This window comes from Ranitomeya variabilis, chromosome 3 (assembly GCF_051348905.1).
Source record: "Ranitomeya variabilis isolate aRanVar5 chromosome 3, aRanVar5.hap1, whole genome shotgun sequence".
Lineage (NCBI taxonomy): Eukaryota > Metazoa > Chordata > Amphibia > Anura > Dendrobatidae > Ranitomeya > Ranitomeya variabilis.
The window spans coordinates 622,836,552-622,859,058 of NC_135234.1; the positions used below are offsets into that span (position 1 = coordinate 622,836,552).

General features: G+C 42.5%; 1 protein-coding gene across 3 annotated transcripts in view; it reads left to right on the top strand.

The window, feature by feature from the left end:
- The window catches only part of ATG101 (autophagy related 101), a 29,794-nt gene extending 8,236 nt beyond the window's left edge, over positions 1–21,558 (top strand). For all 3 annotated transcript variants that reach the window (XM_077297426.1, XM_077297428.1, XM_077297427.1), the window contains exon 3: positions 19,336–21,558. In XM_077297426.1, coding sequence (XP_077153541.1) covers positions 19,336–19,740 — 405 coding nt within the window. In that variant the 3' untranslated portion in view covers positions 19,741–21,558. The remainder of the gene's footprint in view (positions 1–19,335) is intronic.
- The last annotated feature ends 949 nt before the right edge of the window (positions 21,559–22,507 follow it).

Here is a 22,507-nt window from a genome sequence, read left to right on the forward strand (position 1 = left end):
TGTGCAAAATTTTGTGGCTGTAGCTGCTACGGTTCAGATGCCAATCCCGGACATACATACATACATACATACATACATACATACATACACACACACACACATTCAGCTTTATATATTAGATATATATATATATATATATATATATATATATATATATATATATATATATATATATATATATATATATATATATATATATATATATATATATATATCCGTGCAGATCAAAAGTTTGGACACACCTTCTCATTTAAAGATTTTTCTGTATTTTCATGACCATGAAAATTGTACATTCACACTGAAGGCATCAAATCTATTAATTAACCCATGTGGAATTATATACTTTAAAAAAAAGTGTGAAACAATTGAAAATATGTCTTCTATTCTAGGTTCTTCAAAGTAGCCACCTTTTGCTTTGATGACTGCTTTGCACACTCTTGGCATTCTCTTGATGAGCTTCAAGAGGTAGTCACTGGGAATGGTCTTCCAAGAATCTTGAAGGCGTTCCCAGAGATGCTTAGCACTTGTTGGCCCTTTTACCTTCACTCTGTGGTCCAGCTCACCCCAAACCATCTTGATTGGGTTCAGGGCTGGTGACTGTGGAGGCCAGGTCATCTGGCGTAGCACCCCATCACTCTCCTTCTTGGTCAAATAGCCCTTACACAGCCTGGAGGTGTGTTTGGGGTCATTGTCCTGTTGAAAAATAAATGATGGTCCAACTAAACGCAAACCCGATAGCATGCCGCTGCAAGATGCTGTGGTAGCCACGCTGGTTCAGTATGCCTTCAATTTTGAATAAATCCCCAACAGTGTCACCAGCAAAGCACCCCCACACCATCACACTTCCTCCATGCTTCAGTGTGGGAACCAGGCATGTAGAGTCCATGCGTTCACCTTTTCTGCGTCGCACAAAGACAATGTGGTTGGAACCAAAGATCTCAAATTTGGACTCATCAGATTAAAGCACAGATTTCCACTGGTCTAATGTCCATTCCTCGTGTTCTTTAGCCCAAACAAGTCTCTTCTGCTTGTTGCCTGTCCTTAGCAGTGGTTTCCTAGCAGCTATTTTACCATGAAGGCCTGCTGCACAAAGTCTCCTCTTAACAGTTGTAGAGATGTGTCTGCTAGAACTCTGTGTGGCATTGACCTGGTCCCTAATCTGAGCTGCTGTTAACTTACGATTTCTGAGGCTGGTGACTCGGATAAACTTATCCTCAGAAGCAGAGGTGACTCTTGGTCTTCCTTTCCTGGGGCGGTCCTCATGTGAGCCAGTTTCTTTGTAGCGCGTGATGGTTTTTGCAACTGCACTTGGGGACGCTGTCAAAGTTTTAATTTCTTAAGGAAATGATGGCGACTCATTTTTCTTTACTTAGCTGCTTTTTTCTTGCCATAATACAAATTCTAACAGTCTATTCAGTAGGACTATCAGCTGTGTATCCACCAGACTTCTGCTCAACACAACTGATGGTCCCAACCCCATTTATAAGGCAAGAAATCCCACTTATTAAACCTGACAGGGCACACCTGTGAAGTGAAAACCATTTCCGGTGACTACCACTTGAAGCTCATAAAGAGAATGCCAAGAGTGTGCAAAGCAGTCATCAAAGCAAAAGGTGGCTACTTTGAAGAACCTAGAATATAAGATGTATTTTCAGTTGTTTCACACTTTTTTTTGTTAAGTATATAATTCCACATGTGTTAATTCATAGTTTTGATGCCTTCAGTGTGAATGTACAATTTTTCATAATCATGAAAATACAGAAAAATCTTTAAATGAGAACGTGTCCAAACTTTTGCTCTGCACTGTGTGTGTGTGTGTGTGTGTGTGTGTGTGTGTGTGTGTGTGTATATATATATATATATATATATATATATATATATATATATATATATATATATATATATATATATATATATATACAGTTCGAAGGGCAGCGCAACTACGCAAGCCCGAAAAAAAACTTACATCGCAGGCGCCGGGGACGCTGAGGAAGGAAGTGGAGGCGGCGCCCGGTACGCAGAAGCCCTGAGTGACGGCTGGGAGGCATTTCTGTCAGGGGGAAAAGACTTGCCCCCAGGTCTATTTCAAGGTATCAGGGACAAATTATAAAAGCGATTATTGCAGCGTTTGCAGGGACCCGAACTAAAAGAGCAACCTTGACAGAATGCAGCATTAGTGCTGCACAAGGTGGCTCTTTTAGTTACAAACGCCTGGGGGGTGACAGGTTCCCTTTAAAAATACATGCTAGATCCTCGGGAGTCTATTGCGCATGTCTGTGACGACATATCAACCTTCCCATAAATCCAAGTGTGTATGCACCCGCACAATGCGGTGCTGAAGAAAAAAAGATCGCCATATTGGGAAAGGTTCTGACTGCTGCGCATGTCCATAGTTTGAAAAGTATTTTAAATGTCATTACGGCACTGTTTTAAGGCGCAGGAGAAGTGCATTTCCCACATAGTGCATAAAAAATCACTTGTCATAAAATACCGCCATATACTGTGGCTTATCTTTATATCTTTTTTTTAAGGCACAGGATAAGTGCACTTCTCACACAGTGTATAATGGGGTTATATTTATGGGGTCGTAGTTATGATGGCAGTAGGCCTTTATTTACCCTAGCTACACCCATTCTGTTATATCAACTGCTTTAGTACTGTGATAGTGCTGCAATACATTTATATCTATATATTTACATCATATTATTGCATCATGGAGGAAAAAAAATTCTTTGGTCTCTAAATTCCCGGTCCTTATACATATGTAATTGTGTTGGATCCTTTTCTGTCTTGTGCCCTTCACTTTAACTATCTTTGTCCATATATTGTTTTTTATTATTGTGTATATGGTATTTTAACCCCTTCACCCCCAAGGGTGGTTTGCACGTTAATGACCGGGCCAATTTTTACAATTCTGACCACTGTCCCTTTATGAGGTTATAACTCTGGAACGCTTCAACGGATCTTGGCGATTCTGACATTGTTTTCTCGTGACATATTGTACTTCATGATAGTGGTAAAATTTCTTCGATATAACTTGCGTTTATTTGTGAAAAAAACGAATATTTGGCAAAAATTTTGAAAATTTCGCAATTTTCCAACTTTGAATTTTTATGCCCTTAAATCACAGACATATGTCACGCAAAATACTTAATAAGTAACATTTCCCACATGTCTGCTTTACATCAGCACAATTTTGGAACCAAAATTTTTTTTTTGTGACGGAGTTATAAGGGTTAAAAGTTGACCAGCAATTTCTCATTTTTACAACACCATTTTTTTTTAGGGACCACATCTCATTTGAAGTCATTTTGAGGGGTCTATATGATAGAAAATACCCAAGTGTGACACCATTCTAAAAACTGCACCCCTCAAGGTACTCAAAACCACTTTCAAGAAGTTTATTAACCCTTCAGGTGTTTCACAGGAATTTTTGGAATGTTTAAATAAAAATAAACATTTAACTTTTACTCTTCGCCACGACAGCACCCCACTGGAGAGAGGGATCCGCCCCGCAGGAACAGGAAACCTATTGAGAAATAAAAGAGGGCGGTCCGCCTCTCCTCCTCAGTTTAGGTTTCCTGTTCCTGCAGGAACGACAGGATTTCTATGAAGAAAAAATACCTGGGCATGCACGCCGCCTGTGCGGTGTCTTTTAAGAACGGCAGGGGCTGCAGTCCAGAGGCAGCGTCGGGGGAGATCCGTTTGACGGCTCCCTCCTCGCCTGACAGAAGCCCGGATGATGACCTGGTCCGGGTAAGGCCGCCGGGCATCGTTTCCGAAGCAGGTGGCAATAGCAGGCGCCGGAATCCTCGCTGAGCAGGTGAGGACAGCGTTCCGGAAGTGAGTCCGGGGCTCGGACTGCGCACGCGCCGACCACCACCAAGGATTACCCGGAAGTATAGTTTGAACTTCCGGAGTATCCAAGCTGCGGCCGGCGGCGGGGGGGAAGGTGCGGTCCTTGCGCATGCGCAAGATGGAGGACGCTTAGGCGCCATATTTAAATCAAATGAGCGCTACTATCTGGCGATGTAAGATGTCATCCCCAGGTGCCATGGACCCTGAAACAGGAGACCAAGTACCCCCTGCCAAAGATCGTCCCAGCAAAGGATCTTCAGACACCGGTCATAAGAGCGGTTCGGTGATCAGATCCAGGACAGGATCTCGGGCTTCTGATCCGGTATTATCAGCTTCACTGGGTGAGTGTGAGTGACTCTACCTATTAAGCTAATGCTATTTCCCCTCTCTCTCTCTCTCCCTCCTCCTTCTCTCATCAGCGCACGGGTCAGGGTAAAAAACGTGAAAAAACAAAACATAAAGAATGTGCTCTATGTAGCCAGCCCCTACCCGACTCATACCCCAAAAAACTTTGTCAAGGCTGTATATCTGAAACCACACAAGGAGCGGCAATGTCCATTACGGACTTGCGTACCATTATCAGGGAAGAATTAAGAGCCATATCCCAAGATAAACCGCATAAAGCCAAACCCAAAATACCGACACCCTCGTCAAATTCAGACAGTGACCAGGTTGTGTGTTCAGACGCCTCCCTGTCGTCATCATCATCATCATCATCTTCATCGTCTGAAATTGAGGGACGTCCTTGCTTCCCGGTGGAAAGTGTGGACAATTTAGTGAAATCAATACGAGACACTATGGGGTGTGAAGAGACAAAAGGAGCACAAACCACGCAAGATATAATGTTTGCGGGTTTGGCAGAGAGAAAAAGGAGATGCTTTCCGGTCATACCGGCAGTGAAAGCGTTAATAAAAAGGGAGTGGGAAAAGCAAGATCAGAGAAGCTTTTTACCCTCATCGTCAAAACGAAAATACCCGTTTAGTGACGACGAGCTTCTCACATGGACAAAAGTCCCTAAAGTTGATGCTGCTGTAGCCTCTACCTCGAAGCAGTCAACTCTGCCTGTAGAAGATGCGGGACTGCTCTCGGATCCTCTAGATCGCAAAGCCGAGTCCTCCCTAAAAAGATCCTGGGAGGCAACTACGGGAATATTTAAGCCAGCAGTAGCAAGCACTTGCACAGCCAGATCAATGCTCATATGGATAGATCAATTGGACCAACAAATTGAGAAGCGTGCACTATGGATGAAAAGCTGGAAGGGCGATGCGCAGTCAAAATCTAAAATATGCGCCATCCCATGTGAGGGTGAGTTCCTCTTTGGCAAAACTCTAGATGACATACTAAAGAAGGCGAAAGACAGGAAAAAAGCTTTTCCTGACTCTTCCATTCCTTTTTATAGGAGAGCCTTCAAAAGGAGACCGTTTGGCAAAAGAAAGCAAACGGATAGGTCTACAACATGGACCGCTAAAGATGAAAAGCAGAGAGGTACCATGTTCAGAAGACCCAACCCCTCAAAAGATAACAAATACTGAGGATATACCAGTTGGGGGTAGATTGAAGTTTTTCGCCACTCAATGGGAAAAGATTACATCTAGCTCGTGGGTTTTAAATATCATCCGAGATGGAATTAAATTAAAATTCTCTCGTGTCCCCCACGAGTCTTATATTATAACATCTTTCAGCTCGCCTATACAGCAACAGGCGTTAGAGCTTGAAATTCAAACCCTATTATCAAAACGGGTCCTAGTCCAAGTTCCGGTGGGACAGGAGGGTAGGGGGTTCTACTCTCCCCTATTCTTAATTTCTAAACCCGACGGTTCTTTCAGGACAATCATTAACCTTAAAAAACTCAACTTATTTATCGAAAATTATACCTTTAAAATGGAGTCCATTAGATCCACCATAAAGCTCCTCTTCCCAAATTGTATGATGGGGGGCATTGATCTAAAAGATGCATATTATCATCTCCCTATTCATAACAGATACCAGAAATTCCTCAGGGTGGCGGTAAAAATCAACAACGAGGTTCATCATTTTCAATATGTGGCCCTGCCCTTCGGCCTCTCAACAGCACCGAGGATCTTCACCAAGATAATGCTAGAGGTGATGGCCTACCTTCGCCAGAAGGAAACCTTGATTGTGCCCTATCTGGATGATTTTCTGGTAATAGGAAATTCAGCTACTCAATGTACTGACCGTTTAGCTCACACAATTTCCTCTCTACAGGGCCTGGGCTGGATAATCAATACCGACAAATCCAGACTCACTCCACTTTCCCGTCAAGCGTTCTTGGGGTTCCATTTAGACTCTATATCTCAAAAGTGTCTTCTGCCACAGGTAAAAATTTCACTGATCAGACACAAGGTCCTAGCCGCAATAAACAATCCACGTATATCCCTAAGACAGGCTATGTCATTATTAGGGTCTCTAATCTCTTGTATACCTGCAGTAAGATGGGCTCAACACCACACTAGAACACTGCAACATCAAGTTTTACAAGAGGATAAACGGTTATTGGGTCATCTAAATGCAAAAATAACCTTATCTCAGGAGGTTTTAACTTCCTTAGAGTGGTGGCTAGACTCAGACCATTTGATGAGTGGGGTTCCATGGGTAATAACGCCATCTCATACCATAACCACTGACGCCAGTCCTCATGGATGGGGCGCTCATATGGGGAATGATTATTGCCAGGGATCATGGAGCATAGAGGAAAGCTGCAGCTCCTCTAACTTCAAAGAACTAAATGCTGTAAAGTACGCCTTATACCATTTCCTCCCACAGCTTCGGGGGAAAAACGTCAGAGTCCTGTCCGACAACACCACCACCGTGGCGTATCTAAACCGTCAAGGAGGTACGCGATCAGAGACTCTGATGTCTTCTGCTACGGAAATTTTAAATCTAGCAGAAAATCATCTAGCATCCCTTACTGCGTTGCACATAAGAGGAGCAAGCAATCAGCAGGCGGACTTTCTAAGCCGACACACCCTAAAACAAGGGGAGTGGTGTCTAAACCAACAAATTTTCCTGGACATAGTATCTCTTTGGGGCCGTCCTCAGATAGATCTCTTCGCCACAAGAAGAAACAGAAAAGTTCAGAGATTCGCCTCCCTATCACCAGCGGATCATCCGGACATTCTGGACGCTCTCCAAGCCCCTTGGCAGTTCAGTCTGGCGTACGCGTTTCCTCCGATCATATTGCTACCTCAAGTCATACGCAAAATCAGGGAGGAAGGGGCGAGAGTTGTACTGATAGCTCCATTCTGGCCCAAGAGACCATGGTTCTCATGGCTACAGACTATGTCGATCTCAGATCCTTGGGTCCTCCCCTCAACGCCCAATCTTCTCTTCCAAGGTCCGTTTTTCCACCCTCAGGTGGACAATCTTCACCTGACGGCCTGGAACTTGAGAGGCAGATGCTAAGGTCAAGAGGGTTCTCGGGGGGTTTGGTTGATACACTTCTCCATAGTAGGAAACCCTCCACCACAAAAATCTATACGAGAGTATGGAAAAAATTCCTGCAATTCCATACATCTACCAATACATCAGAAATTCCTATATACTCTATCTTGGAATTTCTTCAAAAAGGGAGAGAACTGGGTCTAACTGTAAACACCTTAAAGGTTCATGTTTCAGCACTAGGAGCCCTCTATGGCCATAACATCGCGGGGGATAGATGGGTATCCAGATTTATTACGGCCTGCGAAAGAATGAATCCAGTTAACATACCTAGGATTCCACCCTGGGATTTAAATTTAGTCTTACAAGCCCTAACAGACTCTCCATTCGAGCCAATAGACTCAATATCAATTAAATGTCTATCACTAAAGACGGCCCTCTTGGTAGCACTGACTTCAGCTAGGAGAATCAGTGACATCCAAGCACTCTCCATAGATCCACCTTTTTTGTTAACCTTTCAGGATAAACTAATTCTTAAACCAGACCCTTCCTATCTACCCAAAGTAGCGAAAAAATTCCACAGGTCACAAGAAATAATCTTGCCCACTTTCTTCAGTAATCCATCCACTCCTGAAGAACAAAAATATCACACTCTAGACGTTAAAAGAGTAGTGTTAAAATACATTGAAAAGACCAGCAGCTGGCGACAGAGTAGGGCTCTGTTTATTTCCTTCCAGGGTGTCAAGAAGGGTCATGGAGTAACAAAAAGCACCTTATCCCGGTGGATCAGAGAATCTATCAGACTGGCTTACTCCGCGAGGAAAGAAATCCCTCCGGAAGGCATAACGGCACACTCCACCAGAGCGATGGCATCCTCCTGGGCAGAGAGGGGAGACGTCCCGATTGAAACTATATGTAAGGCGGCAACGTGGTCAAATCCTTCTACATTCTATAACCACTATAGGCTAGACCTATCGTCAACTTCTGACCTAGACTTTGGCAGGACTGTCCTCAGCACGGTGGTCCCCTCCCTAGGTGATGGTCTCTGAAAGATCTCCAGTGGGGTGCTGTCGTGGCGAAGAGTAAAAAGCCGGATTACTCACCGGTAATGCTCTTTTAGTGAGTCCACGACAGCACCCTCTTACATCCCGCCCTAGATCAATATAATACTGATTGAGTAAATTCCTTTTAATCATAAGCAAATAAGTTTAAAGAATGAAATAAATGATATTTGCCTAATACTGGCGGTCCTCCGGGTACTCTGAAATCAAAACTGAGGAGGAGAGGCGGACCGCCCTCTTTTATTTCTCAATAGGTTTCCTGTTCCTGCGGGGCGGATCCCTCTCTCCAGTGGGGTGCTGTTGTGGACTCGCTAAAAGAGCATTACCGGTGAGTAATCCGGCTTTTTTTTCACACAAAATTTATTTCAGCTCCAATTTGTTTTATTTTACCAAGGGTAACAGGAGAAAATAGACCCCAAAATTTGTTGTACAATTTGTCCTGAGTACGCTGATACCCCATATGTGGGGGTAAACCACTGTTTGGGCGCATGGCAGAGCTCGGAAGGAAAGGAGCGCCATTTGACTTTTCAATGCAAAATTGACTGGAATTGAGATGGGACGCCATGTTGCATTTGGAGAGCCCCTGATGTGCCTAAACATTGAAACCCCCCACAAGTGACACCATTTTGGAAAGTAGACCCCCTAAGGATCTTATCTAGATGTGTGGTGAGTACTTTGACCCAACAAGTGCTTCACAGAAGTTTATAATGCAGAGCCGTAAAAATAAAAAATCATATTTTTTCACAAAAATGATCTTTTCGCCCCCATTTTTTTATTTCCCCAAGGGTAAGAGAAGAAATTAGACCACAAAAGTTGTTGTGCAATTTGTCCTGAGTACGACGATACCCCATATGTGGGGGTAAACCACTGTTTGGGCGCATAGCAGAGCTCGGAAGGGAAGGAGCGCTATTTTACTTTTCAATGCAAAATTGACTGGAATTAAGATGGGATGCCATGTTGCGTTTGGAGAGCCCCTGGTGTGCCTAAACATTAAAAACCCCCACAAGTGACACCATTTTGGAAAGTAGACCCCCTAAGGAACTTATCTAGATGTGTTTTGATAGCTTTGAACCCCCAAGTGTTTCACTACAGTTTATAACGCAGAGCCGTGAAAATAAAAATTCTTTTTTTTTTCACAAAAATGATTTTTAGCCCACAGTTTTGTATTTTCACAAGGGTATCAGGATAAATTGGACCCCAAACATTGTTGTCCAATTTGTCCTGAGTACGCTCATACCCCATATGTGGGGGGGAACCACTGTTTGGGCGCATGACAGAGCTCGGAAGGGAAGGAGCGCCATTTGGAATGCAGACTTAAATGGATTGGTCTGCAGGCGTCACGTTGCATTTGCAGAGCCCCTGATGTACCCAAACAGTACAAACCCCCACAAGTGACCCCATATCGGAAACTAGACCCCCCAAGGAACTTATCTAGATGTGTTGTGAGAACTTTGAACCCCCAAGTGTTTCACTACAGTTTACAACGCAGAGCCGTGAAAATAAAAAATCATTTTTTGGCCCCCAGTTTTGTATTTTCCCAAGGGTAGCAGGATAAATTGGACCCCAAAAGATGATGCCCAATTTGTCCTGAGTACGCTGATACCCCATATGTTGGGGTAAACCCCTGTTTGGGCACACGGGAGAGCTCTGAAGGGAAGGAGCACTGATTTCCTTTTTCAACGCAGAATTGGCTGGAATTCAGATCGGATGCCATGTCCCGTTTGGAGAGCCCCTGATGTGCCTAAACAGTGGAAACCCCCCAATTATAACTGAAACCCTAATCCAAACACACCCCTAATCCCAACAGTAACCCTAACCACTCCTCTAACCCAGACACACCCAACCCTATTCCCAACCGCAAATGTAATCCAAACCCTAACCCTATCTTTAGCCCCAACCCTAGCCCCAACCCTTGCCCCAACCCTAGCCCCCACCCTAGCCCCAACCCTAGCCCCAACCCTAACCCTAACCCTAGCCCTAACCCTTGCCCTAACCCTAACCCTAGCCCTAACTCTAGTCCTAACTCTAGCCCTAACCCTAACCCTAATGGGAAAATGGAAATAAATACATTTTTCCCTAACTAAGGGGGTGATGAAGGGGGGTTTGATTTACTTTTATAGCGGGTTATTTAGCGGATTTTTATGATTGGCAGCTGTCACACACTGAAAGACGCTTTTCATTGCAAAAAATATTTTTTGCGTTACCACATTTTGAGAGCTGTAATTTTTCCATATTTGAGTCCACAGAGTCATGTGAGATCTTGTTTTTTGCGGGACGAGTTGACGTTTTTATTGGTAACATTTTCGGACACGTGACATTTTTTGATCGCTTTTTATTCCAATTTTTGTGAGGCAGAGTGATCAAAAACCAGCTATTCATGAATTTCTTTTGGGGGAGGCGTTTATACCGTTCCGCGTTTGGTAAAATTGATAAAGCAGTTTTATTCGTCGGGTCAGTACGATTACAGCGATACCTCATTTATATCATTTTTTTTATGTTTTGGCGCTTTTATACGATAAAAACTATTTTATAGAAAAAATAATTATTTTGGTATCGCTTTATTCTCAGGACTATAACTTTTTTATTTTTTTGCTGATGATGCTGTATGGCGGCTCGTTTTTTGCGGGACAAGATGACGTTTTCAGCGGTACCATGGTTATTTATATCAGTCTTTTTGATCGCGTGTTATTCCACTTTTTGTTCGGCGGTATGATAATAAAGCGTTGTTTTTTGCCTCGTTTTTTTTTTTTTCTTACGGTGTTTACTGAAGGGGTTAACTAGTGGGGCAGTTTTATAGGTTGGGTCGTTACGGACGCGGCGATACTAAATATGTGTACTTTTATTGTTTTTTTTAATTTTATTTAGCTAAAGAAATGTATTTATGGGAATAATATATATATATTTTTTTCTTTATTTAGGATATTTTTTTTTTTTTTTTTTTTTACACACATGTGGGGAATTTTTTTTTACTTTTTTACTTTGTCCCAGGGGGGGACATCACAGATCATTGATCTGGCAGTGTGCACAGCACTCTGCCAGATCTGCGATCTGCTGTGCAGGGCTGCAGGCTTACCAAGTGTCTGCTCTGAGCAGACACTCGGTAAGCCACCTCCTTCCCTGCAGGACCCGGATGCCGCGGCCATCTTGGATCCGGGACCTGCGGCGAGGAGGGAGATAGGAGACCCTCGGAGCAACGCGATCACATCGCGTTGCTCCGGGGGTCTCAGGGAAGCCCGCAGGGCTTGTTTGATCGCGGTGTGCCGGGGGTTAATGTGCCGGGGGCGGTCCGTGACCGCTCCTGGCACATAGTGCCGGATGTCAGCTGCGATATGCAGCTGACACTCGGCCGCGCTCCCCCCGTGAGCGCCGCTGATCGGTGATGACGTACTATCCCGTCGGTGGTCATACGGGCCCACCCCACCTCGACGGGATAGTACGTCAGATGTCAGAAAGGGGTTAACAAACAATTAATAAATATTTGATATATTTTGTATAGGTGTTTTGTACTCCCTCGTTCTTGTTAAGTCAAAAGTTTACATGCATTTCATTAGTATTTGTTTGGTACCATTGCCCTTAACACCTTCATGACCGGAGGTATTTTCTTTTTTGCGTTTTTCATTTTTTGCTTCCCTTCTTCCCAAAGCCATAATTTTTTTTATTTTTTGTTTTTTGCGGGAATAGTTGTACTTTTGAACGAAACCATTGGTTTTAACATAGTTTACTGGAAAATGTGAACAAAATTCCAAGTATGGTGAAATTGCAAAAAAAAGTAGAATCCCACAGTTGTATTTTGTTTTGCTTTTTTTTTACTATGTTCACTAAATGCCAAAACTGACCTGCCATGATGATTCTCCAGGTCATTACGAGTTGATAGACACCAAACATGGCATTTATTGGGTTAACAGTGTCAGGAGGATTGCGATTCCTTCAGCGGCTGTTAGCGGCTCATGTCAGCTGTTCAAAATAGCTGACATGTGCCGGAAAAGATGTGGGCTCACCGCCGGAGCCCACATCAAAGGGAGGTTGTCCGACATCGGTGTATTATTAGAAAGGGGTTAAACTGAATGACTTGGGTCAAACGTTTGGGATATCCTTCCACAAACTTCTCACAATAGTTGGTCAGACTTTGGGCCCATTCCTCCTGACAAAACTAATGTAACTGTCCAGGTTTGTAGGTTACCTTGCTCGCACCTGCTTTTTCAGCTTCGCCCATATATTTTCAATAGGATTGAGATCGGGGCTTTGTGATGGCCACTCCAAAACATTAACTTTGTTATCCTTAAGGGTATGTGCACACGTATAATGGTCCACTGCGGATTTTTCCGCAGCGGATTTGATAAATCTGCAGGGCAAAAACGCTGCGTTTTTGCTGCAGATTTATCGCAAATTTACCATGGTTTTTCTGCGGTTTGACAACTGCTGTTTTCTATAGGAGCAGCTGTAAAACTGCTGTGGAATCCGCAGAAAGAAGTGACATGCTGCGGAATGTAAACCGCTGTGTTTCCGCTCCTTTTTTTCCGCAGCATGGGCTCAGTGTTTTTTGTTTCCCATAGGTTTACATTGTAATGTAAACTCATGGGAAACTGCTACGGACCCGCAGCTGCGGAAACGCTGCGGATCCGCAGCAAAATCCGCAGCGTGTGCACATACCCTAAGCCACTTTGTTATTATTTTGACAATATCTATTGTAACGTCCCACACTGTCTGTGGACAGGGATTACTCGTTTTGCTGGTCGCTGAGGCAAATGCAGGGATACTCAGGGTTAAAGTCCATTTGGTTTATTAGTAAGCAGCATAAACCGCTCCTCAGGAACCAAGTAGTATGCAGCAGCCAGTACACAGTCCGTTACTCATTCGGCTCTATAGCATAAAAACAGGTTCTCACTGACCCCGGTCAGCATAACACGGATCCCTGTCCGTTACCTGTTGGTGTCAGCCACACAGGTTTCCGAATGCCTCTTATCCTCAGAGATATCCCATAAACATAGAGTAAACACAGTCTCTCTCTTTCTCTCTGACCCCGGTCAGTATAACATGGATCTCTGTCCGTTACCTGTTGGTGTTGGCCACACAGGTTCCCGGATGCCTCTTATCCTCAGAGGTATCCCACAGACATCTCTCACTGACCCCGGTCAGTATCACTCACTATTATAAGACCGTCCACTCCGGAGGTATCTCACAGGCCTCCTTGCTCTGGCTCAGACTAGCCATCACTCGCTTCCATATGCCAAACACACCTCCATTACATAGTTGTAACCACACCCAGTTACCTATCACATGGCTATTCAGGTGATCGTGACATCACCGCATGTCTTTAAACACATAACCATCTTAGGTACTCAGACACACCCCTTTGGGTGGGTATGTAGGTGAATGGACCCACCCATCTCTCCAAGTCACCTGGAAGCCTTCCCAATGTAAAACAAATCCCTCAGCAGATCTGCTGAGCAAAACACGCCCAGGCTTCCATCACAGGCCCACCCACCTCTGCTATACATACCGCCCATTAATCACAAGACCAGTCACCATACCACACTATGTATATATGTTATAATATGTATGTGTGTGTCACTTTTTACATCTTAAAAGTTACAAAAAGGAAAATTGGCCAATGCAAAAGTTTGGGCACTCTTGGAGATTTGTGTGCTCCGATAGCTTTGATCAAGGTTTCAGACCTTAATTAGCCTGTCATGGTTATGGCTTGTTCACTATAATCGTTGGTAAAGGCCAGGTGCTGCAAATTTTCCAGCTTAATAAAAACCCAGACTCCTAACCTTGTGCCAAAAACAGCATAGCACTCTGAAAATGAAAATGATGGAGTCCTACAAAGCAGAAGGAGATAAGAAGATAAAGCGTTTTCAAATTCCTTTTCCTCAGTTCGAAATGTAATTCAGAAATGGCATGTAACTGGAACAGTGGACATCAAAATAAGGTGTGGAACACCAAGCAAAATTTCAGTGAGCTTCTCGTAGGATTGCTAAAGTGGCATATCAGAACCCCCGCTTGACTGCAAAGAACCTTTTAGAAAGCTTTAGCAGACTCTGGAGTTGTGGTACATTGTTCTACTGTTCAGAAACACCTGCACAAATATGACCTTTATGAAAAAGTCATCAGAAGAAAATCTCTCCTACATCCTCTCCATAAAATTCAGCGTCAGAAGTATGCAAAGGGACATTAAACAAGCCTGATGCATTTTGGAAACAAGTCTTGTGGACCAAAGAGGTTAAAATAGAACTCTTTGGCCACAATGATAAAAGGTATGTGTGGAGAAAAGAGGGCACATAATTTCAGGAAAAGAACATTTCCCCTACCATTAAGTATAGAGGTGGATCAATCAGGCTTTCGGGTTGTGTTGCAGCCAATGGCATTGGGGACATTTCACAGGTAGAGGGAAGAATGGATTCAATGAAATTTCAACAAATTCTTGATGCAAACCTAACACCATCTGTAAAAAGCTGAAGTTGAAAAGAGGATGGCTTCTATAAATGGATAATGATTCTCAACACGCATCAAAATCCACAATAGACTGCCTCAAAATGCACAACAGCTTATAGTGGCCCCCACAGTCTGAACAACATTGAAAATCTGTGGCTAGACCTCAAAATAACAGTGCATGTAAGACGACCCAGGAATCTCAGAGAACTGAAAGAATTTTCTAAGGGAGAATGGATGAAAACCCTTCAAACAAGAATTGAAAGACTTTTGGCTAACTACAAAAAGCGTTTACAAGCTGTGATACATCCAAAACACATCCATTTTCCTTTTTGTAATTTTTAACATGTAAAAAATGTGTGTGTATAATAAATATATATATATATATATATATATATATATATATATATATATATATATAAATAATATGTATTTTGCCTAAAATACAAAGTAAATGTGTCATCTTTAACTTTAGGGCTTTTAGTGGTCATTTCTTCTTCAACTTGCTTAACTGTTCACAATAACAGTAATTTAGACGAGGAGTGCCCAGATGTGTGCATGTCACTGTATATATGGACTTGAGAATTCTACACTCTGAATGTTAGTAAAGGATTGGACATAATGACTCTGTATCGCTACTCATTTGCTCTTGGAGATAAATTGCCCCAAATGTATGTCAGTGGGTTTCTCCCCTCTTCCATTGAGAATACATGCTCTGCCATACCAAGTGTCCATGAGTATGGAGAGCTAATTTGGAATATCTGTCTGCCAAATAAGTCATTGAGCAGTGGACGGCTATTGGAAGTGTATGGTTCAGCTTAAAAGGAACTGTAGAACTGCGTTGGTTACTACCGCCAATACCATTCTTCTGGCTTCTGTGCGCTTTCAGTAATCTCCTGTAATGTCTTTTAGAATGCAAAGCATAATTAAATCATTCTGCTTCTAGTGTAAAAACTAGTAGAGCCGTTAAACTACAAATCTAAATCTGGCTTTAAATTTAATTTTCCATTGCTGCTTGAGGGGAAAAAAGTGATCTGACAGGTTCAATGAGTTCATTGTGTGCCTATAGAGAGCCCAAAGAAAAGGCTGCCTGAATAGTTTATTGGATCATAGATATTGATACCTTTTTGTTTATTTTTGTTTAGTTATCCCATGAATAACTTTTATCAATTAACCAGGGGATAGGTGATGAATGGGGTTGAATTAATGGGACCCTCGCCAATTTCTAGAACATGGACCAGTGTTTCCAGTGTAAATGGAGCAGTATTGTGCTCGCCTGTGTCCAGGATTTGCATGTGGATTTGCTGTGGATTGGACACTGCGTACAGCCGCAGCATCCAATCCGCAGCGTCCAGCTGTTACAGCATAGTGGAGAGGAGTTTATGAAATCCCGTCTCCACTATGTGTGCACGGCCGCATCCGGCAGCCCTGCGTATCCGGACATGCGGCGCGTCTTTATAGACTGCATCATGTCAATTTATAAATACCACAGTCAATGAATCAATGCGGTGATTCAACATGTGCTCAATGAACACATCCGGAATCAGCACGTGTACAACTGGGGGTGGGAGTGGGGTATCCGCTGCATCCAAAGCACTGGGTTTCCTGAACGTGGAAACATACCCTTACAGCATTGGTCACACATGTGCACTACATTCACATGGAGGGCATTGAACTTCATAACTTTGGTGGACTTCTCAATTATAGGTTTTTCGCTTGTCTTGTGGATAATTTATAACAATATCTCATGAAAAAAAGTTATGTCTAGTGTAAGAATTGTTAGTAAGCAGACACAAACCTGGGATTCAGACATCCAGAGCCTTACAGTGTGCCGTAACCCTCTCAGGCCTGGGAGGAAGCATACATAGCTGGGTGCACACTGTCAGGTATTTCTGCCTGATCTAACAACTGGGTCCTTGTAATCGGACTATTCTTCATTGCTCAAACGACACTATAAAACAAGAAAGATTGACATTGTGATGCTGTCTGTTCTGTGTGGTTTTAGGGCCAGGTCTATGACTCGCCATCTTTTCAGTGGCAATGCATCTGAAATAAATGTCCCACAACTTAATACAGTCACCTAGTCTTTTATAATGTTGCACCGCATAGTTTTGCTAGCTTTTTCTAGAATAGGAAGTGCACAGGTGCCTGCACTTGGGAATAAGAGGTTTGAAGATCCTCTTACTCGCTTTACATTGAAATATATGGCGAGTTAATGAGATTCTGGAAGAGATCCTTGGTTCTCCACTTGCTTTTCATTGAGACCTTGCAAAACAAATCTGTATATGCTTTAATACTTGTGATGAGTTATATAAGGACTTCGTACATCTGTCGGCATTTTAGTGTAATAAGGTTATTAATGGGGGCAGCTATAGAAACATCTGCCATCTGAAAAGAGATGAGCCTGGGTGTTTGGATTTTATAATGTATATTTAAATGTGGCGTATTACAAGATTGAGGTCAGCGTGTTTAGCCACAGGCAGTCCTAGGACTGCTGCCAATGTTAACGCTGTATCTGGCTGAAGCTACGCTCGTCTGATTTAGTCACAAGGCTGTGTGCAGCTAATGACATGAGACATCTCACATGATCCGCTGCCAGGAGTGCCCACCGAGATCAGCACACGTGCAGGTTTAAGGCGGTGTAGTCGATACTAGGGTGGTTTGACAGTTGCCAGTCATTCTGTCACATGAGTGGACTTTAATTACAAATTTTTTGTTAGGTAATTATTTTTTTTACTTTTTAGATCAGGAATTCTCCATAGTTTCTTCAGGGCTATAAAAGAACCAGAAAAAGTAGTTAAGCGAAATGTGAATGGCTTTCATAATTACCCCTTCACTATCCATACACCTCTGCCTATTGCGTGGAAAATCGAGCACAAACTGAATGGATAGTCCTTTCTGAGTAATGAATATGAAGAATACATTTAGGGTTATTTGTGTCCTAATAAATGAGAACAATGAAGAGACCATATCTTGCAATCACTGAACATAATTTTGTTTTTGCACCACAGAAAGATTCTTAATTTCCCGGCGATGAGCCAGAGCCTTTGCTGACGCTCAAGGCTTCAGACTTATTTGCATAAAACTGAATCCCTGAAAAGACCGAAAAGAAATTTGTGAAGGAAAAGAAAGTCGCTTACCTGAATGGCATCTGGCTGTGGCTGGGGGGGAGGGAGGACAGGCTTTATGCCTCCTGCAAATGTCCCATATATTATACAATGTTTTGGATGCCTGTATACAGACTCCAGCACTATTGGCATTACTGATTGGGAGGGAGCTTCCCGATCCCAAATTTATATATATTTATATATTATGCTTTTTTAACCCCTTCAGGATACTGCCAATGTACGTTTTTGTGTTTTAACAAGGGCTTGTTTTTATACATGATACATTGGTTTTGAATGGCGCCATTGAGGACTGATCTTCACAGAAGTACAAAGATGGCGGTGGCTAAGGGAGTGATGAAGGGGGTAGCCATGGATGTTAGAAAGTGGTGTTAAAAAGGTTAGCAGAAATTTAAGTTAGTTAGCATTAGGTTCCTGGCTGTTGTGGTAGATTAGCTCACTCATCTGTACACAGAGGTAGACACGGGAATTCTGTCTCTTTTAGAACTTCCTTGTTTTATTAGATTCAGCATAAACCAAGGTGAAGCACAAAGTAAATGCGGCCCTCTGGGCAAAACCAACAAAACAAAGTAGTAGCACAAAGCACAGTCCTTGTGGTAGCGGGGATCAGCCCGCTCAGGCTTAACTAGACCCACGGTTCAGGTTTTAGAATACACAAGCACTTCTCCTTAGTGTTCCTCTACAGACACTGAACCCCGACTGCCTCTGGAGGCCAGCTACTTAAGCCCCAGACCACACCCTGGGGTAGAGATAAAAACCCCATCCCTTTAAACAAATTGGCCGTTAACCCCTTGCAACACTTAATGTGCTGAAGGAAAAATTTCTGTGTTTTTAAATTACTGAAGCCATAAGCCTCACTGAAACATATCTCCCCTCCAGCACCTTGCCAGTTACTTTGTCACACTGTATATTAGCCCCTGCCCCATACGCTTACCCCCACACCATGATGTACTGGTGTCATATAGAAATAATTGAAAGGCCTCTTATTTTTATTGACCCCTTGAAGGTGTTTTCCATGTTTTATTTTTTACAATGGCTCAGTCTGGTAAGTAGTTCTTATCACCCTCTTGTTAAACAATTTCTCAGTTCTCGCTGGTTCCTTTCTTAACATGGCCTAATCTGGTAGAAGATGATACCTGGCAAACACTGGCCCTAGTGGTGACCCACTTCAGCCAGTGCATTTCCAGTGCATGTTGAGATGGTAACTGGGAATAGAGACCAGTGTGAATTGGATGAGTCTCAGATCGTGATCTTTGGGTGGTTATTGAAGCTGTGAATAATGCCAGTGTTCTTGATTAGCCTTGTCCATACCACCATTCCTTTTTTTAACAAAAATCTTCATGTGACTTTTTCTTGTGTAAAACATTGGTTTTCAGTTACCCATATAGATTTAATACTTACTGCAAAGATTTACGTTCTTGACCCAGATCTATTTCTTTTTTCATTTTCTTTTATTTCAGGATGCATTGAGGAATTCGGGAAGTGATGGGATCGGTCAAGTATCTCTGGAATTCTATCAGAAGAAAAAGTCCCGCTGGCCATTCTCAGATGAGTGCATCCCATGGGAGGTTTGGACCATCAAAATCAACATTGTGTCACTAGCTACTGAACAGGAGCGGCAAATCTGTAGGGAGAAAGTTGGAGAGAAACTTGGGGAAAAGATTATTAACATTGTGGAAGTGATGAACAGACATGAATATCTGCCAAAAATGCCTACACAATCCGAGGTGGACAATGTATTTGATACTAGCCTGAAGGATGTGCAACCCTATTTGTACAAAATCTCTTTTCAGATAACTGACTCACTGGGAACGTCAGTCACCACCACAATGCGGAGACTTATTAAAGACACTTTGGCTCTGTAGCAGCACATATCACAGCTGCTAGATTTATAGAAAGGACACAAATCATTTTCTGGCTATTAATTACAAAATGTTATAATAGTGTCCTATGTATATAGATATTTTACTGTAAAGTTCTGTAATTCTTATAATAACAGTCCTGTACAGACTAATCTATGGCATTGGGTATTTGAGATTTCCTGTATATACTGTAACTGCAGATAAAGTTCAAATTCTGAAATGGATGTTTTATTGTATAATGGATTCTGTCAGAGAAGGATTGTTTACCCTGAAGAAATCTGCTCGTTTTTAGCTAAAAGTTTAAAGAACATTTGCTTCCTTTGCAAATAAAAAAATATAAAAAAAATATAGTAGTTCATACACAATAGGGTGTTTTAATGGTGCTCTGCGCAAGTGGTGCTCCAGGATCCCTCCCCAATGTCAGTGCAGCACAATGTTTTCTGAAAATTCATCCTGCAAACTAAAGGAGCTTCTCCTTTTAACCCCACTCTTACTTTGAATTGTAAAACCTACTGTTAAAGAGAAATGGTGCTATTTGCAATCCAAATTAAATAACTATGCAGGTTGACAGGGCCTCTTAAGAATTAAGATGATTTCGTAGACATGTTGATTCTCTTGCCTGAGGCAAGACTGCGAACGGTGAGACTGAAGGGAAGGGGATCTCTGCCACCAGGGAAAGATTAAATGGGGGCACCCAGGACACTTGCCCTGCACAATCCTAAGCTCCCTAACATCCCTAAAAGGGTTCTTTCACAATGTGTGGCAATCACGTCCCTATCCGTATCTTACCCTGTGAACGACCTTGACTAGTAGATCTAGAAGCATGAACACAAGTCCTGCTATAACAAAGATACAAAGAGAAGCGGACAAGGTAAAAAGAAACTGCAATCCCTCAATGCGCACTCCCAGAGTAGAGAAAGGGCAAGCATAAGGTGAGGAAAACCAAGTGGGAGATAAGGTAAAGAAATGCATTCAAACTTCCAGATATCTCCAGAGACAATTCTTAGATGATCTCTAGTGATCCACGAACATGCTCGGATATGGCGTTATCTGAGCTTGCTCATATGCTAACAGAGTGTCTTCAGTGTGCCCGAAAAATATGTTCGAGTCTCCGAAGCTGCCTGTCTTGTGGCTGTTAGACAGCCGAAACACCTGCAGCATTTGAATAACAAACAGAAAATCCCTGCATGTGTTGTGGCTGTCTAACAGCCGCAAGACAGGCAGCCTCGGTGACTCGAACATATTTTTCAAGCATGCCAAAGACACTCAGTTAGCACACGAGAATGCTCAAATACCACTTTATCCGTGCACAGTCGCTCATCAATAACGACCTCTTTTCACACAGCTCACACCTTCAGCTCCAAACCAGGTTATAGGAAGCTATCATTGGCAACTAATCAAGCTTTTAAAAGCTGAGTATTTATACCAGAGGGGAGTGGAGAAATCAGAACACCTAAGAATTCAGGACAGAGAGATCTGAGAGACCAACATAACTGTTTAACCCTTTCAGCAACAGATCAAGAGAAATCTGCACAACCTAACCCTTGCAACACTAGGACAAGGGAAATCTGCACTAGCAAACTGGAAGGTAAAACAGAACCATTAAGTGCAGGTGTACGTGTAGCCAGATGCCGCGATCTTCTTACCCCTCACTGTCACACTATCCCCGTAACAGTATTTCTGTTGTAGTATTCCTTTCACTCACCATGAAATGCCATCTTCTTTTTTTAACTAAACGTTGTGCTTTTCTTGTTATTCCGAATAGAAATGTGTAAATAAATTGGCAACTGAATGTTTCCATTAAAATTGTCAGTATGGTTATCCCTACGTGGCCAGCGCTGATTGTACAGTGTCAGACTTTGGAGGGACACTCCCCAAATGTTAGTTCCAAGTTGTCAATTTTTTTTGTAAATTTCTAGGGGTAACATCACAACAGAGTTATAAGATAAGATGACTCAGAATTGTTTTATGAAAACTAAGGCCGCCTTTAGATGTCCATGTTGCACTTGCGTAATGTACTAATGTTTTTCATGGATAGAACATGTAGTCTTTGGGGCTGTTCACAAGTCAGTATTTTTTTACTGACCATATGTCCATGCAAAACTCATGGAGATATGTCCTTTCTTTATTTCCATCTTGAGTGAAAAGTGCCCATAACTACTCTGTGGGTCAGTCAAAAACAAGTTCAGCATATGAATGGCACCCGTATGTCACCCATGTGCTGTCCATATTTAACATTGCAAAGGCTTTGTCATTTTATCAATCCATGAAAAACACTGATGGTAAAAACGAATACACGTACCAAACAAACACACATGGATCCAAAACGCTGATACTATACCATATTTTTATTTTGCATCCGTGAAAAAATCTGTGAATGAGGACTAAAAGTTAATTTATACCTGTTGGCCACAGATGTTAAACAGCTGTCAATAAGCTATATACAAGTAGCATTGGTCATTTAATGGACTTTTTAGACAGGTTGACATCGGATGCTTATCTACAGCATTACAGAATGCTGTAGATAAGCCCCTGATGCCGGTGGGCTTAGCTCACCTTCGATTTTGGGGGTGACAGGTTCCCTTTAACTGTACACTGTGATCGTTATTGCATTCATAGAAGATCATTGTTATGATTACACAGGACAAGGTGCAGTCAATAACAATGATTTTAATGCCTGCATTCCAACCACCCGATGAATGAGCATTTTGCATGTTTACACATTCTGATAATCAGCCAATGACCGCTGTAATCAACTTATTTTCAATTA